This window comes from Canis aureus, chromosome 5 (genome assembly GCF_053574225.1).
Source record: "Canis aureus isolate CA01 chromosome 5, VMU_Caureus_v.1.0, whole genome shotgun sequence".
Lineage (NCBI taxonomy): Eukaryota > Metazoa > Chordata > Mammalia > Carnivora > Canidae > Canis > Canis aureus.
The window spans coordinates 25066143-25091930 of NC_135615.1; the positions used below are offsets into that span (position 1 = coordinate 25066143).

At 38.2% G+C, this 25788-nt stretch overlaps 2 protein-coding genes across 3 annotated transcripts in view; one reads left to right on the forward strand and one right to left on the reverse strand.

Moving 5' to 3' along the window:
* Nucleotides 1–477: 477 nt before the first annotated feature.
* LOC144313295 (uncharacterized) lies at nt 478–4380 on the reverse strand. The gene is made up of 3 exons (XM_077896432.1): nt 4373–4380; nt 2288–3566; nt 478–1725 (listed from the first exon to the last, which is right to left on the reverse strand). The coding sequence occupies exons 1-3, from the start codon at nt 4378–4380 to the stop codon at nt 1615–1617; spliced, it is 1398 nt and encodes a 465-aa protein (XP_077752558.1). The 3' UTR covers nt 478–1614.
* UPF2 (UPF2 regulator of nonsense mediated mRNA decay) overlaps nt 2546–25788 on the forward strand; it is a 102348-nt gene continuing 79105 nt past the window's right edge. For both annotated transcript variants that reach the window (XM_077897233.1, XM_077897234.1), the window contains exons 1-5: nt 2546–2681; nt 8123–8502; nt 10502–11281; nt 19944–20104; nt 24682–24879. In XM_077897233.1, coding sequence (XP_077753359.1) covers nt 8141–8502; nt 10502–11281; nt 19944–20104; nt 24682–24879 — 1501 coding nt within the window. In that variant the 5' untranslated portion in view covers nt 2546–2681; nt 8123–8140. The remainder of the gene's footprint in view (nt 2682–8122; nt 8503–10501; nt 11282–19943; nt 20105–24681; nt 24880–25788) is intronic.

The window sequence follows — 25788 nt, forward strand, 5'->3', positions numbered from 1 at the left end:
AGTCTGTGAAAAAATCTGGGCATAAAGGCAGTGGGATACATCAGAAAAAGCTTGGGTTTTTGGAGTTAGACTTGTGTGAAAGGAATACTATGCTTACTAGTTTTCTGATATTGAATTAAATTATCCTTCTGTAACTCTGTTTCTATAAGATGGGGATCAGGATACCTACATGACGATTGTGATTATTAATTAAAATAACAAATTTAAAATAAGCAAAAGCTCAATAAAAATAGTTTTTTTTTGATCCCTGTATTCACATGATTTCCTTTTAATGCCTCATGAAGGGGGCACCCGGGTGGCTCAGTGGTTGAGCATCTGCCTTCAGCTCAGGTTGTGATCCCAGGGTGCTGGGATCGAGTCCTGCCACCAGCTCCCTGCAGGAAGCCTGCTTCTCCCTCTGTTTGTGTCTCTGCCTCTGTGTGTCTCACGAATAAGATCTTTTAAAAAAACAAAACAAAACCTCATGAAAGGCAAAGATCGACTTGAATACGTACATATATTTATTAACAGCATAGAGATCAATTTTCTTAAGGTAGCCAGACAAAATGAGAAAAATAACTTTTTTACTTTTAATTTTTTTTGTGAGTAAAAGAACTTTTGAAAAGAACGGGGTGGCCTTCTCCAGTATGGTGGTTTGGGACAGTTGTCTCGTGATGATTTTGTGTCTGTTTTTATGTAGGCTCCACACCTAGCATGGAGCCCAGCACAGGGCGTGGACTCACAACCCTGAGATCCAGCTCTGAGCGTCTACGAAGAACAGAATGCTTAACCGAGGGCAGCCCGGGTGGCTCAGCGGTTGAGCCCCTGCCTTCAGCCCAGGGCCTGACCCTGGAGACCTGGGACCAAGTCCCACGTTGGGCTCCATGCATGGAGCCTGCTTCTCCCTCTGCCTGTGTCTCTGCCTCTCTCTGTCTCTAGGAATAAACACATAAAACCTTAAAAAAAAAAAAAAAAAAAAAGAATGCTTAACCGACTGAGCCACCCAGGTGTTCCTCTGCTAATCGCTTATCAGTGGTACATATTAGCGGTGTTTTCCTTTCTCTCTTGCTAGTCTTTTCACGATTGACCTACCAGTAGTGTTTGGGGGTGGGGGGTGGGTAGAAATCGAAGTACAGGAAATAACACTGAATTTGTGAAGGCGATGTTCAAGCTAATAATAAATGGAAAGCAGAGCTGCAAATAGGGGCAAATGGGCAAAAGCTGAATACAAGGGAACCTAGACCGGCCTCAAGTATTTGCGGTTGGTAGCAGCTCATTTTGTGGGCTCACACGTGGGGGGGGGGGCGCGACACGTGTCACTCCAGCATCAAGTCCAGTTTTGCACCTTTGCCCCTTTGACTCCTGAACAAAGCCGACCAGCGAGATCACGTCAGCAGCAGATCCAAGCAGTTTTGGTAAGAAAAAAAAAAAAAAAAATTGCAGGCCAGATACACAAACCTCAGCAATTTAAGGAGTGAGGTTGTGTGGAGAAGCTGATGCCCCTTTTGGAAGGTTGACTTTGTTTCGCAAAGCGAAGAAATGACGACTGGGCCAACTTTTTGTTTTTGTTTGTTTGTTGTTGTTGTTTTTTTTTTTTTTTTTAAACGAGTGATCACATTTAATAACTCGGGGAAGTCATTCCATTTCAGTGTCTGAAACTGGCTTGCTAGGACAGAGCGCTTTCCAGGATCCGTCGAGGAAAACCTTTCTCCTTCTGCACCCTGGGTCGTTCTTGACGTCCAACATCTTAAAAAAAAAAAAAAAAAAAAAAGTGCTTCTGGAAATCCCCCCCCCCCCCCCATCCTCCCCAGACGGGACTTTCGGAAACTCGACGGCACTCTTAAATCTAGACTCATTCCTAACCAACTTCTACTTTCCCCACCAGCCATATTCTTCAGCTTCTCGGGTTTCCAACTCCCCAAATCTCCAACCTCACCCCTCGAATTAGTCCAATCAAACTTTCCCTTCTTAGACCTTTCCCTGACGTTCGCTCCGGGAAACTCCCCCGAGGATCACGTGGCCAAACGTGTCCCAAACGGCGCTCCGTAATTCTCCTACCGTTCCACCGCCCTTCCTCACCTCCTGTTAGCTCCGCCCCGCCCCATTCTAGCGTTTCCGCCCCCCCCGCACTCCCCTCCCCCCCCCTCCCCCCCCCCCCCGCGCCCGAAGTGCCTGCGCCTGCGCATCTCCGATTCAGGCGCTTTCCCTTTCCTGGCGACCAATCCACTTCCTGCCTTGGGGCCTTGGAACGCTCCGCCCCTCCGCCGGGGACCTGGCTGGAGGCGCTGGTTGTGGCTGCCCTGCTCACTGCCTGTCTGGAAATCTCGCTCCTGTGGCCTGGCGGACGATCCGCAGCAAGCCGCTGTGTGTGCGTGGCAGCTGTCTGAGCGTGTGGTCGCGGTCCGCGCCAGGAGTGAAGCCTCAGCCGGTCGAAACGCCGGAGGAAGGGAGACGCGGACGGCTTTGGATCAGGCACATGGCCGGACAGCTTTCCCTTTTCCTCCTCCCTCCGCCCCGCCCCCACTCGCAGCCCGGCCGCGCTGGTGAGTGGCGGGCGGGAGGGCCGGCGGGCGGAGGGAGGAGGGGGAGCGGAGGGAAGGCGGGCCCTCGGCTGCGAGCTAGGTGGGGGGAGGGGAGGGGAGAGCCCGAGCGCTGGAGTTGGTGCTGGGAAACCCGGGGCTGATGTTGACAACAGGCTCGAGGTGAGTCCCGGGGAGCCTCCTCCGCCTCCGCTGCGACCCTCGGGGGGGAGCGGGGCTGGGGGGCACCGGCCTGGACTCCTGCTCCCCGAGGGACCCGAGAGGCGACTCGGCACCTCAGCACCTCCGCGCTCCGGGGGCGGCGAGCAGCAGACGGACCGCAGCTCCGGCGGCGTCCTCCTCAGACCCCTCTCCCGGAGGCTCCCGGAGGCTCCCGTCACGGCGGGCGCCCCCGGCCCGGGGCAGACGTGAGGGGCGGCCGCGGCGGGCGGGGGGGTGCGGGGTGCGGGGGTGTCCTCCCCGCCTCTCCACGCCCGGGCTGGGCCTCGGGGCTGAAGCCGCTGTGGCGGGGCGGAGGTGTGCAGTCGAGCGAGGGGAGCTGCGGGAAGGCTCCCGGGGGCCGGAGGGACGCGACGGCGAGGAGGCGGGGAGGGCGCGCGCGCGTGGGAGGATGTGGAGCCGGGAGACCAGCCGGGGCGTCTGGGCGTCGGGCGGGTGCGGGGCGTGAGGGGAGAAGTTGGCGTCGGGGCGACGGTGGTCGGCGAAGGTGACCGCGGGGGCCCCCGGGCAAGGGGGCGCGAGTGCGGGCCGGGAGGGTGCCGCCGGAGCAGGGGGTTGTGGGAGATGCGTGTGCGGGGGAAGGGGCTTCGGGGCGGGCGGCGCTGCGCTGGGCTGCGCTGGGCTGCGCTGGGTCCGCTTGCCCCCGAGTCTCCCACGGGCTGAGGCTCCCTCGCGGCGCCTCGGTGCCCGGCGCCTCCCCTGCTGAGCGCTCGGGCGCGGAGGCCAGGGTCGTCGGGCTGGCGAGCTGGGGGCGCCCCGCCGACCCGGACCAGCCGCCCTCCTGCTCCGCCAGGACCCGCGACCGGAGCAGCCCCGGCGGCGCTCACCCTTCTCGTTGACCGTAGTTTTCAGGCGTCTCTGAAAGATACCACAGCTCGTCGAGACACAGCCAGTTCTGAACTCTGGTGAAATGTGTAAGGAAACTTCCCGTGGGTCTTTGGTTTTCAACACTTTTTTTTTTTTTTTTTTTCCTTTGGGTAAAGCCAGCGTTGGGGGGTGGAGAGATAATGCCCCGGTGCGGTTCTGCCCTCAGGACGTTTTGAGTGACACAGAACTACAAGGTGAACCGGCCTTGTCTTCCTCTGGGGCGTTTTCAGAGCATTTCTGATTGTGATTTCATACAGTCCATATGGTACTTGGGTAAAGGAGTATCTTTGATGAGGGAGACACCCCCCTTTTGCTCTGCATTCTGCCCCCCTCGGTGCGCTCCGCTGGTACCTCCTCGTTTTACCAAGAAAGTAGTTTTACTTTCTTTTGGGCTTTTCACAGTCTCTTCCGAAAACCAGATTATTCAGCCCACCGGCCAGGGCACTATAGGAAGGAAGGTGGTTTTAAAGACGTGGCTTCCTTTTAAGGGACTGACTGTGATCGTACTCAGTGAAGTCTTTTGTAAGGGCTTAATGATATTCCGATTAAAAAAAAAAAAAACAACAAAAACAAAAACAAAAGATCACTAATGATTTATCTTGGATTATTGTGAGGCAGAATCTGTTTGAAACTGTGGGTTTCACTTGAAAAGCTTCTTGAAGCCGTTCAGGTGAAATATTTGGCTGTGTATTCAAGCAGGGACTGTCAGAGGGATTGAAAGAAATGTTAGCATTTCACTACTAAATAGTTTCATTGACGGCACATACACATGCATATGGGTCTAAATTAGGTTGTTTGTATATTTTGTTTGGCTTTTAAAATCTTGAGTCGGTAGATGTTGGATAAGAGCACTGGACAGTGAGCCTTGACCCAACCAACGATTAAACTGGCCTAATCGGGTGAGTCACCCTTCTGCTGCCAGGTCAATGTAAAAAATGAGAATTGGAGTAAAGTCTAGTAGACCTAATTCTTAAAAAAACCCATCTTCCAAAGAACTTTTCAGTGCTCTGTGTGAAACAATAGACATTAATTGAATGCCCCCCCCCCCTTTTTTTTGAAGGATTTTATTTATTCATTCATTAGAGACAGAGCCGGAGACACAGGCAGAGGGAGAAGTAGGCTTTTCACAGGGAGCCCCATGTGGGACTTGATCTCAGGTCTCCAGGATCACGCCCTGAGCCAAAGGCAAATGCTCAATCCCTGAGCCACCCAGGCGTCCCTTGAATGCCTTAAAAAAATTTATTTATTTATTCATGAGAGGCAGAGACTGCCAGAGGGAGAAGCAGGCGCCCTATGGGGAGCCCAAACCCTGGGATCACGCCCTGAGCTGAAGGCCGAAGCTCAACCACTGAGCCACCCAGGTGTCCCTGTTGAGTGCCGCCTTGATGCTTCCTTCAATGTTAGTAGTTTAAGAATTCTGTAAGAGTAGCAATTTCTCCATTTTATCGATGAATAGACTCAGAGAAGTTAAGTTGTCCAAGTTCCCACAGCTAGCAGGATGAAGAGTTGGGAAAACTTCAAAACCTATGTTGTTTTCACATGTTGCATTGCTAGTCTTTACATGAACCTTTACATTTCTGTCATATTTTTTGTTCACTGAAACTTAGCTCGAAGTGTACTTTGGATATGTTTTTAATACAAGGATGAAGTGATTGAAAGAATATATCCGAAGATTTTAAGGGTTTTATTGGGAATCTGTTTCTTTGTGTTCTAGAGGAGGATCAATTCATGAGTGCCTACTACAGTTTGACACAGTAGGTATTGAAGAAATGAACACTGTACAGAGTCACAAAAGTCTAGGAGGCTCTGTTGAAATTTGTCAGATTCCAAGTGAATTTTTAAATGTTTTCATAGAACTTAGTATCTAATACTACCTTCACAAATGAGACATTACCTGTCAAATTTTTTTGCCGTTCTTTTTATTTTCTGTAGTCCTTGTATCACTGAAGTGTTGCTTGTTGATAAACTTCAGAAAATACCAACTCTTTATATAGAGTATTATGTTTTGCACATAATGACAAATATCCCTAAGAAAGATTGTATTATTACCTTAGAAATAATCTTATCCCCATATGTTTTAACTAGTATATGCCAAAATTTAGAAAAGTAATATAAAAACTGCTTAGCCATTATCAGGGATTCTTTCTATTCAGATACGTAATTCTGTGATTTGTTGTGGTCCGTATCCAAGATCAGGTCTTTCACTTCAGAGTTTGGTACTCTCAAAGTTCTTAATAACTTTAGGTGAGAGTATGGGTTCCAATTCCAGCTCTGTCACCAGCTGTGGAGGCCTTAGTCAAGTTACTTGGTCAAGTCTCAGTTTACTCATTTATAAAATAGGGAAGATAATACTCATCTCATAAAGATTTTAGTATTAAATGAGATAATGTAAGTAAGATGTTTACTGTGAGGCCAGTGAGTGGTGGCTATGAGTATTTTCTTCTTTTAAAAATTTACTTGCTTTAGGGCATGTCTTTTTTCACATTAAAGGTGGGTCTTTGAAGCTGACAGATAACATAAATGTTAACACTGCTTTGCCAGCAAATAAGTAGTTATGCTCTTTCATGTTAAAATGGTTGCTTAAACAGGATTAACAGCTTTTTTTTCTTGAGTTTTGCCATTGAGGTTAACTGAAGCCTTTGAGTGTTATTGTTAAAATAAATGCATAGAATGTGGACGTGATATAGAATCAGTGAAAGAGTAAAAGGGAAAGGAAGACGTGGTTGGGAGAACATACGGAATGTTGCTTGTGCCTCCAAAAGTTACTTAAAGTGCTTCTATTGGCCTAGGTTTTCTTTCTTTGATAATTTATTGGAGTGCTGAAATAAATGCATTGTGTGTTTATAGAATAGTTATTTTTGCAAATATTTTGTTTGCTAACCTAGTTTTTACTGCTATAACTTAAAATCTATATTTGAAAATAATTGAGAATAGTGTGTATATCTTTAGCTTTTAATAAAAAAGTAGGAAGTTTTTTTTATTTTTTATTTTATTTTTTTATGATAGTCACACAGAGAGAGAGAGAGAGAGAGAGGCAGAGACACAGGCAGAGGGAGAAGCAGGCTCCATGCACCCGGAGCCCGATGTGGGATTTGATCCCGGGTCTCCAGGATTGCGCCCGGGGCCAAAGGCAGGCGCTAAACCGCTGCACCACCCAGGGATCCCCTAAAAAAGTAGGAAGTTTAAGTTAATTCTGTATTTCTTACATAGAAGGTATTTTGATTTTCTCATATACGGCTTTCAGATGATTTAGGGCCTAAAACATGAAGTACTGTCCATAAAAGAAATTATATTAGAACACTAGTTCTGAGTAGAGAAATTTATTTCTAGGAAAGAAAAATGCTGAATTTTGCTGGGAAATACACTTTTTTTTGTTCCAAAGTTCATTTCCAGTTAACTGTATAGAGCCTGTACTATAGACCTAATGTTATCCAGTAGAACGTCCTGTGATAATTAAACTGTTCTGTATCTGCACTGTCTGATGCGGTTGAGACTAGTCATGTGAAATTGAGCGCTTGAAATAGGAGTAGTGACTGAAGAACGAAATTTCAAACTTTTTAATTAATTTTCCTGTAGCTAAGTAGCTACATGTGGCTAGTGCCGCGGTTTTCAGCTGATGGTGGTTTTGTCCCCAGGCAACGTTTGGCAATATCTGGAGTGATTTTTGGTTGTCAAAACTGGGGAGATCCTGCTGGCACGTCCTTAGTAGAGAAGGCAGGGATGCTGCTAAACACGTAGTGCACAAAATCGTGTCAACATCACTCCCCCAGCAACCCCCCCCCCCCACCCCAAGAATTATCTTGCCTGAAATGGTAATAGTGCTGAGGCTGAGAAACCCTGAGCTGGTGGCTACTGTATTGGCAGACAGACAGAATATACAGATTTTAGAATCCTCATTATGTTATAGACTAATTTTGACTAATACTAATGAAAAGACTAAAAGTTTAATTTAATTTGAGATAGCTGAAGCTTTCTGTATTTGATAAAGCTTGATAAGGTTAGAACGATGATGTGAAGTTTGTGTCTTCTGTGTCTATTTGTAGGAGGCAAGAGCTCATTTTTGTACCAACTTAAATAATTTCTGTTCCAGGTTGTAGGAAATAATGTCACCAGCCTCCTAATGGATGTGAACTGTTGGGATTAAAACCAATTGAAAATATTCTCAGATACATACTGAAGTGTTTATGATTAAATGTTGTTTTGTAGTTGATAATGGTTGAATTTGGGCAATGAGTATAGGGAGGTTGGTTATAGTGTGCTCTCTTTCATTTGTGTGTTCGAGTATTTCCTTAATAAAAAGTAAAAAAGTACTTAAGGCAAAGCATAACTAATTATGATAGAATGTGGAATGTGACCAAGAAATTATTTTATTGCAGAAATAGTGTTCATTTTACATGCATTTATTTAATCTTTCACAACATTACATTAATATGTTCTGTTTAAAAAAGTGTCACATTACTAAAAAGTCACTGCATTTACAATACTACAAAGAATACTGACATTCTTTTACTTTACAGATTGTTCTGGGTAACATAATGCCAGCTGAGCGTAAAAAGCCAGCAAGTATGGAAGAAAAAGAAACTTTACTAAACAACAAGGAAAAAGACTGCAGTGAAAGGCGGCCAGTGAGTAGCAGGGAGAAACCAAAAGACGAGATCAAGCTTACTGCCAAGAAGGAGGTTATTAAGGTCCCTGAAGATAAAAAGAAGAAACTGGAAGAAGATAAGAGAAAAAAAGAAGACAAGGAACGGAAGAAAAAAGAAGAAGAAAAGGTGAAGGCGGAGGAAGAATTAAAGAAAAAAGAGGAAGAAGAAAAAAAGAAACATGAAGAGGAAGAGAAAAAGAAGCAAGAAGAGCAGGCAAAACGTCAGCAAGAAGAAGAAGCTGCCCAGTTGAAGTAAGAACATTTATTTTATTTATTGATATGAAGGAATGGGGAGATTGAAATGTTAGGAAAGCAATGGTGATTTGAAATCAGACTGCTGAGGTCCAATTCCATGAGAGTTGGGAGTATCTTCAGTTACTCGTTCTATTACTTTCAGTGACTAGAGCACCATGCTTTTTTACAGAATTTATTTATTTATTCATGAGAGATGCAAAGAGAGAGGCAGAGACACAGGCAGAGGGAGAAGCAGGCTCCATGTAGGGAGCCCGATGTGGGACTCGATCCTGGGTCTCCAGGATCCGGCCCTAGGCTGAAGGTGGCGTTAAACCACTGAGCCACCCGGGCTGCCAAATGCCTTTTTTTTTTTTTTTTTAAGGATTTTATTTATTCATTCATTGGAGACAGAGAGGCAGAGACACAGGAAGAGGGAGGAACGGGCTCCATGCAGGGAGCCTGATATGGGACTGATCCTAGGACTCTAGGATCACGCCCTGGGCCAAAGGCAGGTGCCAAACCGCTGAGCCACCCAGGCATCCCTGGTTCCAAATTTTCTTAATTACACTCAACTTTTTTTTTTTTTTTTTTTTTAAGGATTTTATTTATCTGACAGAGAGCGAGCGAGCGAGTGCACAAGTAGGCAGAGAGGGAGACGGAGGGAGAGGGAGAAGCAGGCTTGCTGCTGAGCCATAGAGCCCAATGTGGGGCTCCATCCCAGGATCCTGGGATTGTGACCTGAGATGAAGGTAGAGTCTTAACTGACTGAGCCACCCAGACGCCCCAATTACACTTGAATTTTAAGACAAAACTGAGAAAGGTACTTTAGAGATTTGGCTAATGCTGAAGTATGGAAGAGTGGTACTTAACATACCAGAACATTTTTAATGCATTCTTTTATAAACATTACTCTTTATTTTATTATTAATATTTTTAAAGATTTTATTTATTAATGAGAGACACAGAGAGAGAGAGGGAGAGGCAGGCTCCATGCAGGGAGCCTGATGGGACTTGATCCCAGGGCTCCAGGATCACACCCTGGGCCAAAGGCAGGCGCTAAACTGCTGAGCCACCCAGGGGATCCCCTTATTATTATTTTTTAATAAACATTATTCTTTAAATAATGTATTATTTAGTATTTAAAGAATACTTTAAGAGATTAATTTAATTTTTAACTTAATTTAAATTTTAAAGTATTTAAAGAATACTTTAAAGTATTTTTTGTGGACAGTTTTTTTTCTATATTCCCAGTGCTTTTACCTGTTCTAGGTTTTACACCTTCCGGGACATATTAATTTATATTTTTCGTATTATACATCATGTGTTTAATTTGTTTATTTTTGCAGCTTTATTGAGGTAGAGTTGACAAAGTATTTTATCTATTTAGTTTACCAGTTGGCAGAATGATTTTTACTCTAGTTATTAAGAATCATCCATTCTGCCACATTTGGTATTTTCAGTGTACTAGGTTCCCATTATCTTAAGTCAATAATAAAATGTTTTTAAAAGTTGGAAAAGGTGCCTGACCTGCTCAGTCAGTACAGTGTGCAACTTCTGATCTCAGGATTGTGAGTTCTTTTTTTTTTTTTTTTTTTTTTTTAAGATTTTATTTATTTATTCCTGAGAGACACAGACTTAGGCAGAGGGAGAAGCAGGCTCCTCCAGGGGAGCCCAATGTGGGATTAGATTCCGTGACTCCAGGACCATGTCCTGAGCCAAAGGTAGATGCTCAACCACTGAGCCACCCAGGTATCCCTTAAAAACAAAATCTTAAAGGGATGCCTGGGTAGCTCAGTCTGTTAGGTGTCTGTCTCTTATTTAGGTCTTAATCTCAGGGCCATGAGTTGAAAAAAAAAAATTAAAAGTTAAAAGTAGGTAAAGGGCCTTTTGCATGTTTTGCTTGGTTTGAAATGCTGATGTTTATGATTACATTTTCATTGTCTTTCACTCTTGAAATTGGTCAGTGATTCTACAAAATATGCAAAGTATTTTATTTACTTATTTGTTTTTTATATAGAGAGAAAGAGGAATCCCTTCAGCTTCATCAGGAAGCCTGGGAACGACATCAGTTAAGGAAGGAACTTCGTAGCAAAAACCAAAATGCTCCAGACAACCGACCAGAGGAAAATTTCTTTAGCCGACTAGACTCAAGTTTGAAGAAAAATACTGCTTTTGTCAAGAAACTAAAAACTATTACCGAGCAACAGAGAGACTCCTTGTCCCATGATTTTAATGGCCTGAATTTAAGCAAATACATTGCGGAAGCTGTAGCTTCTATTGTGGAAGCAAAGCTAAAAATATCTGATGTGAACTGTGCTGTGCACTTGTGCTCTCTCTTTCACCAGCGTTATGCCGACTTTGCTCCATCACTTCTTCAGGTTTGGAAAAAACATTTTGAAGCGAGGAAAGAAGAGAAAACCCCTAACATTACCAAGTTAAGAACTGATTTGCGTTTCATTGCAGAGTTGACAATAGTTGGGATTTTCACTGACAAGGAAGGTCTTTCCTTAATCTATGAACAGCTAAAAAATATTATTAATGCTGACCGGGAATCCCATACTCATGTTTCTGTGGTGATTAGTTTTTGTCGACACTGTGGAGATGATATTGCTGGGCTTGTGCCACGGAAAGTGAAGAGTGCTGCAGAGAAGTTTAATTTGAGTTTTCCTCCTAGTGAGATAATTAGTCCAGAGAAACAACAACCTTTCCAGAATCTTTTAAAAGAATACTTTACATCTTTGACCAAACACCTGAAAAGGGACCACAGGGAGCTTCAGAATACTGAGAGACAAAACAGGTGATTTTCAAATATTTCTCAGAATTGAGAATTTATTTTGGAGCTCATACTTAAAAGTTTTTAAAGTCTTCAGGCCACTGAAAGAACATGTGGAAAAGGGCTCATTGCAGGTGATTTCTTAACATTTCCAGGAGAATTTCAAAGTGTACCAGTCTAAGTACTCATGTTTAAGTGGGAGTCTATGATAGATTTTGTTTCTGAATTTAGAAGAAACCTGGCAAGTATATGGTGATTTTTACTTTGTGGATGTGTTTTGTTCCTATAATTTAAAAACTCCTTAATGTTGAGGGATAAATTTTCTTTTTCTGTCACTTTAACTTACTGCCATTATTTTGGTGTGGTTTGTTGTGTCCTCTCTATAGCAGGTTTGCTTTCATTGTTTTGTATCTTAATTTATTGATGTCACTGTTGATATTTGTTCTTAGAAAATGAGTCATTATTAGTGGTGTTTAAGATCAGAAATTAAGAAAACAGTGCAACAAATCAGAGGTGAAAAAAAATTTCTTAAATGCTACCATGTAAAGTGCATTTCTGGAAGTCTCTCTCCTGGGAACAACTGTTTAAAGTTTCAAGGAATAATGTATGCACCTTTACCAGTGGTAATTAGTAAAGGTGATTGAGGGCCACCTTTGATTGTTACAAGATACTACTGTGTAGCCTCTGTTCCTAGGAGGCATCAACAAGCTAGAAGTTGATGTAGTTGGTAAGCATTAGGTCTGCTTTTATGGAGGGTGGATTTGGAGGAGGGCTGAGGGAGTACAGAAAGGATATAGCTAGCAATAAAGCAATAGCCTTTGGCCAAGTACCTAGTACCTATTTAAAGTACATGGTTAGGAGTCTGAAATTGCTATTTTCAAGAATTAGTATGGGAGAGTACATTTGTCTATTTTCATAAACCTGCAGGACCTACTTACTGATTTTAAGTAGTTACCACCGGAAGGTGATGAACTTAACTAGAAGTGAAGACTGTAGTAGTGCGGTTAGGTCTGCATCAAGATAGGTGCACCGACTGTTTGACTAAGCCATGGTGGTTGAGGGTCACTCAAAAGGTGAGAGTTTAAGGTGGCAATGGTGTTCCTCAAGGTTTCTTTAAAAAGTAATTAAAAAAAAATCTTTGTTTTGTGCTTTTAAATAGTGAGCACTGTTTAAACTTTGACTAGGCCACTTCAGGGTGTATTTATATATAGACAGGATGTATTATATGTAATAGTCAATAGTGAGTTTAAAAAGAAAAAAAAGAAAAAAAATAGTGGCCCTCTATTAATTCTCACATCTTTAAGGTTTCTTAATTATGACATACATAGTATTTTGTCATTTTCCTACTCCTTTTCTTTTTCCCTTATGTTCTTCCTGATGCCTCACATTGATTTTGTAAGTATGCTTTGATTACTTTTTAAGGGTTTTGTATGTGTGTTTACTTCTGATTGGCCTCAGGGAAGCTTAGAGGGTAGAGTCTACAGTGATTTAATCCAATCACCTTTCCAGTGTAGGAGTCCTTTTTCTAGATTATCTGATAGATAAACTATTCTTCCTTTGAAAGCACCATTCCAATGTTGGGCACACCTACTTACAAGGAATTCAAGCTGAAATTTGATTCCCTTTGATTTACTTTTTTTCTTGTACCAGTGGAATAAAGCTGCTTAAAGTGAGGGTCCATGAACTGTTTACCTACCCACAATGAATTAAGTATAGGAATAGACAAAGCATTTAAGACACCTTTATAGCAGTTTTCCATAGTCTTGGATATTGTTACTTTATTTTATAAAACTGCAATGATTAGGAAAAAGGAATTCCCTTATTAGTTTGAGAAACACCTTTATTAGTTTGAGAAATACTGACATGGGACATGTCTCCTCTTTCATACCCATGATAATATCTCAAATATTTGCAGATTGCCAGGATTTTTCCCTTTCATCTTCTCAAGGCTAAATACCTCCTGTTCCTTCAGTTCCATGATTTCCACACGACTATCCTTAGGGCATTCGTTTTGGATGCATTTTTTCCTGCTTGTAACCCCAAATTCCATTATTTTTTCTAGCTGCCTTGTCATTCTTTTGACTGTGGGACTTACATACACTTAATTTCTCAAATGAACTGCTGTCAAACCAGTTCTTCACCTTGAACTAGTGGAAATAATCTTTTAAACCTGAATGCAGACTTAGCTCTTCTAACTTTATTTAGATGTTTTTGGCATATTACTATATCCTAATGACAATTTTAAACATTGTTTATGTTATTATCTGCTGTATGTATTGGTATGTACTTACCTGCTGGTCACATTCAGCTTTGATAAGCAGACCTGTTTTTTTAGTATTATTCAAGTCACCATGAAAATTTTGAACAGGGTATAGTGTTAAGAGCATGGTTTTGTGGCTTTCCCTAGTAACTCTATTCATTTAAATATGGAACTGTTAACCTGTGGTATTAGAGGAGGTTATTTACCTAGTATAAATTGACCTTAGCATTGTAGCAGTCATTTTATCATGGAATACTATCTACTTAGATGTAGTAATTTGGAAGATGGAAAAATCTTAATCATAATATAGAAAATAATTGGCATATAGCTTAATAAATAACTCATGTTTTAGGATAGCTTCAAATTGAGCAGGTTCTATAATGTAGATTTGAATACCTACTGACCAAGAAGACAAGAGGAATGGATTAGTGCAGACTCCCTTGGCCTAGTATTAGTATAGTACAATGTACTGTTAAAATGACCGATTTCCCAAAGTTTCCCCTTCTAGTCAGAGTTTTGAGGTTATTCTACATCATGGGAACATTCATGGACAATAGTTTTTCCCAGTAAGGTTTCTCCCAGGCATGGTGATGGCTGGAAATCTAAGTGCTGAACTAGGGGCTTTTTAAGACTCATGTAGTTAAATTACTTTAAGACTTTATTTGGTATCTTTAATAATTTTTTAAAAAATATATTCTATTTTCAGTCTGAATTCCAAATGCTTTTGGTCATTTTAATTAACTTGGGAGATGGTACTATTCATAGAAGTTGTGAAGTCTTTGTCTATACTCATTAATGTCTATACTTAAGAATTCTTGCAACCAATTTAAAAAATAGAATAATAAAATCTCTGGTATTTTCTTAGACACTAATGAATGAGTGAATGAAGACCGTGACTGCGTAAGACCTGTTGAGTCTTAGCTGTTCTTTTCTCATGTTATCTGGGCTGATACTATAGGTATTAGATAGCTAGTTCTGTTTCAAAGCCCCTGGGGAATTTACAATTATAAGCAAGTAAACAATTATAAGCAAGTGATACAACTGACCCTAGGGTTTGATGAATTCTAATAAATTTGCACTTAAAAGCTTTTTGTACTTTAGAGAATTTTAAAAGTGCATTTTGGTTAAGTGATTGATCCTGGGGAGTTACAATTAACATTTACACATTTAAAAATATCTAGTGACATCTGCTAGCTTAGAGTTAATAGCTTTACTTGGTAGGTTTTGCTTTTTATAATGTTCAGCTCTCTATACTTAAAATGCTTTGTACTATGAGATATTACTCATAGAGGTAATATTACCTACTCTATTTTGGCATTTAATAAAGATTGAAGAAGTGATTTAATTTTTATTATGTATAACTTAATTATGTAATAGAATTTGTTTCTTGTAGTAGTGAAATCATGAATTCATATATTAAGTCAGTTATTGTTTGGATAATTTTGAAGCGTCAGTTCCTTCCTAACTGGTAAGAGTGGTGGCAAAGTTTCTCTTTTTCAGTAGTGGTGAATTATGAAAAGTAAACCTAGTGTTTTTCCTAAGTTTGCTTCATGATTATTGTTTCGAGATTTTGGCTATGTGTTCTAAATCTAAAATGGATTTTCTGTGCTCTTGCCAAGATTTTTTTTTCTTTTTTCTATCTATCTATCTATCTATCTATCTATCTATTTATTTATTTATTTATTTATGATAGTCAAAGAGAGAGAGAGGCAGAGACACAGGCAGAGGGAGAAGCAGGCTCCATGCACCAGGAGCCCGATGTGGGATTCGATCCCGGGTCTCCAGGATCGCGCCCTGGGCCAAAGGCAGGCACCAAACCACTGCGCCACCCAGGGATCCCTTTTTTTTCTTTTTTAATTTGGCTAATACAAGACCAAATAATATTTGGCATTGAAGTTTTTGCCTTTTCTCCAGTGGGCTATGGCATTTTTTTTTTCCTCATGAAAATACTGTTGTACATTGATGAAGCACATCACTTGTTTGATCTTAATTGATCCTCATAGTACCTCTATCTTGAAAGTGATAGATTTAGGAATTCAAGAGCTTGCCCATTGTGATTTATATAGCAGGTGACAGATCCAGTTCTTATCTCTTCATACTGTATTTTTCACAACATTCATATTAGTCATCTTCTGCATTTAGTACTTGTACTTGATTTTAAAGTGTCTAGTAAACAACTTAGCCACTTAGTGCTTACCGAGTCAGATCCAAACACAAGGACCCAAAAGAATATAAAATAAACACCCCAGTTTGAGAAGGCTTGCCTTTGATATATCGTTTGAGAGGCATTATAATTTCAGTATAAGGTACCAAGTGGATAATTTTGAGAGGCAGTATAGTGCAGTAGTTGTGAGCATGGGCTCTGGAGCCAGCTATTTAGGTTCAAATCTCTGATCCATTATTTACTCAGATCTGTAACTCGTGGGAAGTTATCTCACATCTTTGTACTTCAGCTTTCTTTTCTGTAAAATGGAATAACAGTAGTACTCTACCTCTGAGATAAAGGTAAATGATATAGTGAATTTATGTGTAAAAGCATTTAAAGTATCTGGCTCATTTTAAGTATTTAGTAAATGTTGGTTATTACTTGTAATATGTTGCCTGCTTAATCCCTCAGAAAGATTTGATAAGAATTTCTCTTGTGTTTTTTTATGATTTTGAAAATGAGTATGTTAAATTTCTTAAATTTTGATAGCTTATTTAAAAATTTCATCTTTAAAATAATGCAAAACAACAATAAACAATATACAAAATAAGAACAAGCAATAAGAATAACAATTAGAAAAGAAAACAAAAAATATGTCTCTTAATACTAGAATTTTTTGAGGCATTTATGACTTTTCTTATGAGATAGAATACTCAATTCCAGAATGGACTATTTGATATTTTCTGTCAGTTTTACAATATTGAATTAGTAATATAAAAAACACTAGAAATCAAAGATTGATGTACCTGGGATCCCTGGGTGGCGCAGCGGTTTTGCGCCTGCCTTTGGCCCAGGGCGCGATCCTGGAGACCCGGGATCGAGTCCCATGTCGGGCTCCCAGTGCATGGAGCCTGCTTCTCCCTCTGCCTGCGTCTCTGCCCCCCCCCCCCTCTCTGTGTGACTATCATAAATAAATAAAAATTTAAAAAAAATTAAAAAAAAAAGATTGATGTACCTTAGGATTGCTTCTAGATAGTGGTAGCTCAACATTGGGTGAAGGAGGTCTGCTACCTTGTATTTTTATTATAATGAGTAAGATTTGGAATTAATTTTGTTTTCATTGCTTACTTTTCATATCTTTAAAATGATGCCAGTAACTCACTATTTTACAGTGATGTCATGAGAGGGAATGTACTTATTCATAATCATTTAACAATGATACTGATTCCGTGAACTCTAATTCTGACAAGGATTGGCAAACTATGGCCTGCAGGTCAGATAGACCCACCACTACTTTTTATAAAGCTGGTGAGCTAAGAATAAGAATGGTCTTAACTTTTTTAGATGATTGGAAAAAAATCAAAAGAGGAATACTCAGTGAAATACTAAAATTATATGAGTTCAAATTTCAATGTCCATAAATAAAGCTTTATTGGAACATGGTCATGCTCATTTGTTTATGTATTGTCTTGGCTGCTTTTGTATCATAGCAGCATTGAGTAGTTGCAACAAAGATGTATGGTCTTCAGAGCCTAAAATATTTATATCTGGCCCCTTTGCAGAAATAGTTTGCTAACCTCTAATTTATGACAGTCTCAAAAAGAATGTCTTCTGTTCAACTTTCTGAATGTATGTGTTTCTGAAGAGATTGTAATATAAAATGATATGTGATAAATCATATTCAGCTTAATTTTGCATAGTGATATATTCCTATGGACTTCTCATAAGATATTTTTTTTTGTTTGTTTATCATAAGAAATTTGATGAGATATATACCAAATAGGATAGGTACTTTGGTCAAATGTGCTGCTTAATGTTTAGTTCCCTCATACAGGTCTTCTAAAGTTAATCAGACTGAAAATCTTTTTCCAGTGGGCTTCATAAACATAAAAAACTGCCATATATAATATGTTCATTAAAAAATGTTTCATTTTAATTTGATGAATACCTCTGAATGATTCTAGGGGTTTTGAATGTTTAGGTACTTAAGATGCATTTATTTCTCTGCTTAAAATCTATAGTCTTACTAGATGCTATGTGTTTAGTCTGATGTTTAGTAAATAAATAAATGGTCAAGGAAAATATGTAGGACTACATAAGATTTGTGTATGATAGAACTCTTCCAATGCTATTTCATTGGTATCTGGTCCTGCTTGCTAAGTATTTAGTGTAAGATATGATTAGAAAATAAGTCTACCAAAAATCTAACCTTTTTTCCTGAGGATTGTTCTCACTAGGTAGTAACCTAAGAACGTGTAAGTTAAGCAGTTAGAAAACCTGATCATGGGTTTGAGATTTGGGGGAGAATAAGGAGTTACCTCTGGAGCTTCAGAATTTTAAATTGGTTCCAAGATGACTGGAAAGAAACTGGAATACATACAAAGGGAACTATGATAGAATTAAATCACTTTTAATTGATCACAGGCAAATGTTTGAAAATGGGGTTTATACTGGAAAAAGTGTTCCTTTTTTTTGTTCTGATAAAATAGTAATCACTTTGTTACTGCTTATATGTCATAAATCTTTAGTGAATGTTGTATAACCTAAAACTGCATGTATGTTCTTCAGGTGACTAGAATGTCAGAACTTGTTGGAGAAAAAAAGTTCCAGGCTCTGTTATTTTGAGATATTTTCCAATTTCTTTTTCAAGTACTGAAATGATTTTGTATCTTAACAGTCAGTAGGTGTTTTCAAATCTCTTAGAACTATTATCACTCTTAACATAATTTGCTATAGAATTCTTAACATAATTTGCTATAGAATAAGTTTTTTATTGATTAACAATTTTTCTAAATACATTGCAGAACATTTTAGAATAGCCTACTTATGAGCATAAAGCAACTTATTTAATTTTAGTGTCTTTATCTTCAAAAATGATGTAACTTCTAATTACAAGCTCACTCATTTAAAGTTATAGTCATTTCTTGAATGAGTTGAGTATTTTTGAATGTTTTGGGTTTAGAATTCATTCATAAAACTTACTGAAAGACTTACTTCCTATAAGATTATTTTGGAATAAATGATTGAAGACAGAAAAAAAACTGTTCTTGTTCACAGAACGATACTATTGTACTTTTAAGTCGTAAGGAAATGAATGGAAATTTCTCATTTTAGATCCCTAATAGGCTGGATTTGAAAAAAAGATAGGATGTAATGAATAGTAACCTACTCATTGATCTACCTTGTGCTTGTAATTGGAGCTGATAATCCTAACATAGAAGATGTTAGCTGGAATGTTACGGCTTTTAAACAAAAGCTTATGTGGGTAGGAATGGGGTAAGATAGGAAAGTTTGGAAGTTATTCCAGCTAAGCAGGGATGAATAAGTGTAGGCATGATTTTTCACTTTATTTTCTGACTTTTAAGAAGATAACATCATCAAAAAAAAAAAAAAAAACAAAAGCCCACCTCATTTTCTTCCTTGTTCATAAGAAAACTCAAATGACAAGTAATACAAAACTTTTAAATATTTTGAAAATGACTTAATTTACAATTTACAATTGACTTTTTGGTTATCTATGTTATATTTGCATTAAAGTTTATAGATTTCACATGTTATACTGTGTACATTTAGTTATAAATAGATGCAAATATAGGCATCTTGACTGTATAGAGAGTAAGGTTTTTACTTCACTAATCATTTTGAAAATTTTCAGAAGTTCTACATTTCTAACTATGGTCATTATTAGTGACCTGTTTGTAGAGTGGAAGACTAGTTGTGTTCTCTGCTCCTGAGATGGCCTGGCCTTGCTTAAGTGTGTTACTCATTGATATTTTTTAAATGGATAAATAACCAGTAATTGTGCAGTAAACTGAGAATTGGCTGTTTGGAAGATATGGGCTTTTTCAAAAAATACTGATTCAAATCACTGTGAAAGTGTAAGGATACTGATTTCATAACCTGTTGTTTTTGAACAGTAACTTTTTTAGGTATGTTAAACCTTTTTGATGAACTGTGTATCTCAAGGGAGTATGACTTTAAAAAAAATACATTAAAATAATTTTTATTTAGTGGCATCGTTATATTTTATATTTCTGCAGGCATAGTTAATCACACTTAATGTTCTTTTAAGAACTGATGTTGAAATTTAATTGCTTAGGTGAATTTGATTATACCAGTTTTAATTTCAGATACATCTTGAAAATGTGAATAAAAATAAGTTGAAGAAAATTGTGCAAAAAGCTTAGGTGATAAAATTTTGTGGAACATTCCCAGTGTAACAATACATGATCACATGTATTTTGATGAGATTATCAGATTATTTCATCATTTATTTATAGGCGTATTCTCCATTCTAAAGGGGAGCTAAGTGAAGATAGACATAAACAGTATGAGGAATTTGCTATGTCCTATCAGAAGCTGCTGGCAAATTCTCAATCCCTAGCAGACCTCTTGGATGAAAATATGCCAGATCTTCCTCAAGACAAACCAACACCAGAAGGTAAGATAACCCTAAAAACATTGTGATTTTTCAATAAACACCATCACTTATCTTTATTTTTATCGGATGTATATTATTGTAAATTTAAGTTTTTAAACATGCCTTTAAAGTTTTTAAAATGAAGTAGTATTAAAACCTAATAACTTTATAAAGTTACTACTTAAAACGCTCCGATGAATGGAAAAGACTTTGCACCTAGAGAACAGTAATTAACTCATAGGATCTTATGATGCATTCCCTCGAGTTCTTTTATATTAGATATCTTTGAATTATATCCAATAAGGGCCTCTTTTTTTTTTTTTTTTAAGATTTTATTTGAGAGAGTGAGCAAAAGCATGATTGAGGGAGGAGGAGAGAAATAAGGGAATGGAGAGGGTGGGGGAAAGAATCTAAGAATCTCAAGCGGACTCTGTGCTGAGCAGTGAGCCTTTTGTGGGGATAGATCCCACAACCATGAGATCATGACCTGAACCGAAACCAAGAGTCAGACACTTAACCAACCGAGCCACCCAGGCACCCCCAACAGGGGCCTGTCTTAAACCGTACTTGAGGTTATGAAAAGGTTCACTTTATTTCCCATAAAATAGATTGGGTCTTTGGGATTCTAATATTTTATTTTATTTATTTATTTTTAAAGATAGTATTTATTCATGAGAGGCACACAGAGAGAGGCAGAGACATAGGCAGATGGAGAAGCTGGCTGGGAGCCTGACATGGGATTCGATCCCGGGTCTCCAGGATCACGCCCTGGGCTGAAGGCAGAGCTAAACCACTCAGCCACCTGGGCTACCCAAGGGATTCTCATATTTTAATATTTATCTTTACTTTGAATCTGTTTCGAATGATAACATTATCTTAAATTGTTACTTAGGACTAGAGCTTAACTTGCAGCTTTGTGAGTAAATTTATCATTTTGTGAGATAAATTGTTTTCCGTACTATTTCAAAGACGTTTTAAAGTTCCATTTTGGTTGTCCATAAGTTGGTAGGACTCTTAATACATTAATCTGTCACATCAACTATTTTATAAAATAGTTATATTTTGTTAGTAGATGTGTTAGTGTTATTCAAGCTATCTGACAATCATTTACTTAAAAATTTTAAGAGTGAAGTATTTGTAAGGTATTCTTTTATAAGACAAAATATATTATATCTCAATAAGAAACACCTATTATGTATAGTGAATGCATTTATTTTATTTATATATAATCATGTATATAATTCCTACTAATTTTATATCTCTTGATCAATGAGCCTCAAACTTTTTGATTTTTAAAAAAGAAATTCCGCGGGCAGCCCAGATGGCGCGCTCTCTCTCTCTCTCTCTCTCTTTCTCCGTGTGTGTGTTCGTGTGTGTGTGTCTCTCTCATGAATAAATAAATAAAATCTTAAAAAAAAAAAAAAAAAAGAAGTTCCACTGTAGAATTTGTGTTTGTTTTAAATTGGTTGATTTGTTTTTTGGAAGTTTTTCAGTATATTTATTATATTTTAGAACTAAAGTCTTTCATACTGTTTAGCATTGATTTGGTATTGATTTACTTCGTTTATTTCTACTGAAAAAAAATTTTTTTAAAGATTTTATTTATTTATTCATGGGAGACAGAGAGAGGCAGAGACACAGGGAGAGGGAGAAGCAGGCTCCATTCAGGGAGCCCGATATGGGACTCGATCCCGGGTCTCCAGGATCAGGCCCTGGGCTGAAGGTGGCGCTAAACCGCTGAGCCACCGGCACTGTCCTATACTATTCATCTTATGCGGAAATGTAGTTTTTATCTCTAGAAGCTGGTTATATTTTCCATGGTCTCAAACATGCTTAGGTTGTTGAGTATATGAAATGTAGTTAGAATATCTGTTTTAATGTCCTTGTCTACTAATTTTATCATATGTAATTTTTTGCATTGGTTTTAATTGATTGAATGATTGATCTCTACAGCCTCTAGTATTTTTTGTACTTCTTTGGTCATTTCATCATGTTTAATTGAATGACTGCTGGATATTTGTGTGTTCTTAGAAATATCATTGACCTTCATCCTGGGGCACAAACTACTTGGAATGTTTCCTTATACTACTGTATTGTAGTTCCTGATTTTTTACGTTCTGAGTGAGGTTGAACATCTTTTAAGTTTATTGGCTGTGTTTTATATATATGTGTGTGTGTCTGTGTTTGTTTCCCGTGACTTTTTTTTTTTGAGATTTTATTTATTTACTCGTGAGAGACAGAGAGAGAGAGAGGCAGAGACATAGGCAGAGAAAGAAGCAGGCTCCCTGCAGGTTGCCCAATGCAGCACTCGATTCTAAGACCCCAGGGCCATGCCCTGAGCCAAAGGCAGACACTCAACCGCTGAGCCACCCAGGCATCCCTCCCCGTGACATATTGATTTGAATCCTTTACCCCTACCTTTTCTTTAAACCAAACATTTATCTATTTTTAATTGAATTATAAAAGTACTTTGCATGTTAAAGAAATTATTCTTTGTCATATGCATTGCAAAAAGTTTCCTGTGATTACTGCTTTTTGACTTTGTAGCATTTTTTTGTTTCTCAGGTGATTTTTTTCCCACAATTTATAATGAATATGCAAATACATTTTTGATATATATAAAATATTCATATTATAGAATAGAAAGTAAAAGTTTCCTATCTCATACAATCTGTTTTTTGGGATATCTATGATTAAGAGTATGATATAAATCTGTCCAGACTTTTTAATACAAAATACATATGTAAAATACATAATCAGGTATTGATACATAGCTTTATTGTTAATTTATGTAGTATGTTATTTTGTATGACTTTCCCTTCAGTAACATACATTTTAGAAATTACAGTCAATTCAGGTGGATACGCCTCATTTTTTAGTATTTGATTAATATTACAGAGTGTATGAATGCAGTTTGTCAATCTTTACTGGTAGATACTGAGGTTCTGTCTGATTTGGCTCTGTTAGAAATGCTACAGTGAATATCCTTGTAAATCTTACTTCACATTTTATGTATGAATGCAGTTTGTCAATCTTTACTGGTAGATACTGAGGTTCTGTCTGATTTGGCTCTGTTAGAAATGCTACAGTGAATATCCTTGTAAATCTTACTTCACATTTTATTTCTTTGTTATAGATTGCTAGAAGGAATCTTGCAGGATCAAAGATTATACTCATTTTAAATATTGATAGATACTGACAGATGACGTCTCCTTAGTGCTGTATGAGAGTGCTTACTTCCCTGTGGTCTTGTAAACATTTGCTGATATTAATCTTTTAAACATAACCTAACGTGTTAAGGTGATAAATGTTAGTTTTATTTAATATTATCTTGATTAGTACTGAAGAATCTTTTCATTTGCCCTTTACCTGTTCAGAGGCTTTATCCAGTTTTCTACTGGGATTTTGGTCTTTGGTTGTAGGGCTTTTTGTATTATGAGTATTAATTTCTTTATACGAGGATTGCCATTATTGCCTTCTAGTTTGCCCTTTGCTTTTGTTTATATTTTTCACTAAACAAAAGTTATAAATTTATCAGTCTTTTCCCTTATAGCATATGGATTTACTGTCCTGTGTTTAAATGTATTTGTTGTAAGGCATTTAAAGGAGTGTATTAGGGAGCCAGTGTTTTGTTGTTTTTGTTCTTGTTATTTTTTTATGAAATGAATCATTTTCTTATGGTTATTTTCAATCTACATGATCATTCTCCTATTTTACAATTCTAGTTAGTAGAGAAGCACAGTAAGAATAAATTCACAAATGATCTCGTGATCGTGAAGTTAGATAATAATTTTGCTGTTCTGAGTTTAAGAATTTATAGTTGTATGTAAAAGGTAGACTGTATGTGCATATATGTGTGCAAATATATGCATGATTTTCTGCCTTCTACTGAAATATCTGTATATTTCTTCATCTTTCCTTCCGTTCTTGTTATTTATCAGTTGACCATTTATAGTAATCTGCCTTGTACCACAGATTATATCAGAAGGAGAGATGCTTCTTAATTAAAAGTTTATGATTTACTTTTGGGGCACATGGCTGGCACAGTTGGCAGAACATGTGACTCTTGATCTCAAGGTTGTGAATTCCAGCCCCACATTGGGTGCAGAGATTACCTAAAAAAAAAAATCTTACTTTTTTTTTTTGGTTTACTTGTGAAGATAATTATAAGTAGTAGTACAGAGGGTTGGGAGTCATGGAAAAAAATTCTTCATGGGAAATGTGGATGTTTTAGGGATGGCCAGGCTTATATATTTCATATTTTGGTTTTAAGTTTCTTAGGTAGACCTATTATGTCAAGTGGGTACTTCATCTCCTATTAACTGCTTAAAACATTTAAGGGAAAAAACATCTTTCTCATATGCTCTCCTCTAGTCTGTCCTGGTTTAGAGCTTTACTTAAAGCACAAATTATAATTTGATGTTAAAGATGGTTACGTGAACAATCCAGAGTGTCTGTTGATTGAAGAAGCTTCTGTTCATTGAAACACTCAAGATTCATCAGTTGTAAAATTGAAAATATAAAATATCTTGTTGATAAGTGATTTTGCATGCTATACCTGAAATGGTTTTAATTCCCTGTGGCTTATTTTATCATAGAGCATGGGCCTGGAATTGATATCTTTACACCTGGTAAGCCTGGAGAATATGACTTGGAAGGCGGTATATGGGAAGACGAAGATGCTCGGAATTTTTATGAGAACCTCATTGATCTGAAAGCTTTTGTTCCAGCCATCTTGTTTAAAGATAATGAGAAAAGTTGTCAGAATAAAGATTCCAACAAAGATGATTCCAAAGGTAAATTCTAGACAATAAATTTTTACATTAAGTGCTATAAAAATTAGGTTCAAAATAGTATTTGTAAAATTATTTTTTTTAGTTACTAGTTAGTATGAACATCGAGTCTTTAAATGAATGACAGAATGTGGAATGGAGCATGAAAGGCTGATAAACGACATACTTTTAGCAGTGCCAAAATTTTTATGTTAATATGAAATAATTTGAAAATGTCTGTTTATAATGTAATGAATTCATGTGAGATCTTGGTGTAAGATTTGAATTTCCCCCAGTTGGATCGATAGGGAAAGTGTTAGTTCTATAGTGTTCTTTATCTCTAAGGCTCTTTCTAGGCCAGATATCCCTAGATCTTGGTGAGGGAGGGTTGCATTAGAGCAATCAGAAGCTTTGAGATCATTGACGGAGTGGGAAGTCCTGAATGCCAGTCAGCCCATGCTTTTTAAAGGGAATTCTAATTCTGCCAAACTGTAGAGGTGGAGGGGAGATGGGAGAGAATGGTGGCAGGGCTTTGAAGAGATAGCAGATATTTTTTTTTAAATGTACTTTTGTTTTCTGATATACTTACTAGGGAACTCCTTTAAAAAAATAATAGCTAGTAATTTGTATTTAGTAATCACTTCATGCCAAACATCATTTTAGCACTTTATAAGTAAAAAATTAATTCTCATAATCCCTCTGAGGCAGCTGCTATTGTCCCTGTTTTCAGATGAGGAAACTGGTACAAAGAAGTTGAGTAACTGTCAGGGTTAAGTAACTTACACAGCTAGCATGAGGTGGACCTGAAATTTCATCCTTGTTAATGAATGACTTGGGCCCTTAATTACCATGTTACATTGCTTTTTGAGTTATGTTAAGATTAGTAATTTATGTACCTGACAGTAAAACTAGAAAGTAATACTCTTAGCTTTT

Excerpts from the sequence above, each read along its gene's own strand:
- LOC144313295 (XM_077896432.1), bottom strand. Across the intron at positions 1,726-2,287 it reads GCGAGATTTCCAGACAGGCA|ATGTTGGACGTCAAGAACGA; the intron begins GTGAGCAGGGCA and ends TTTTTTTTTAAG.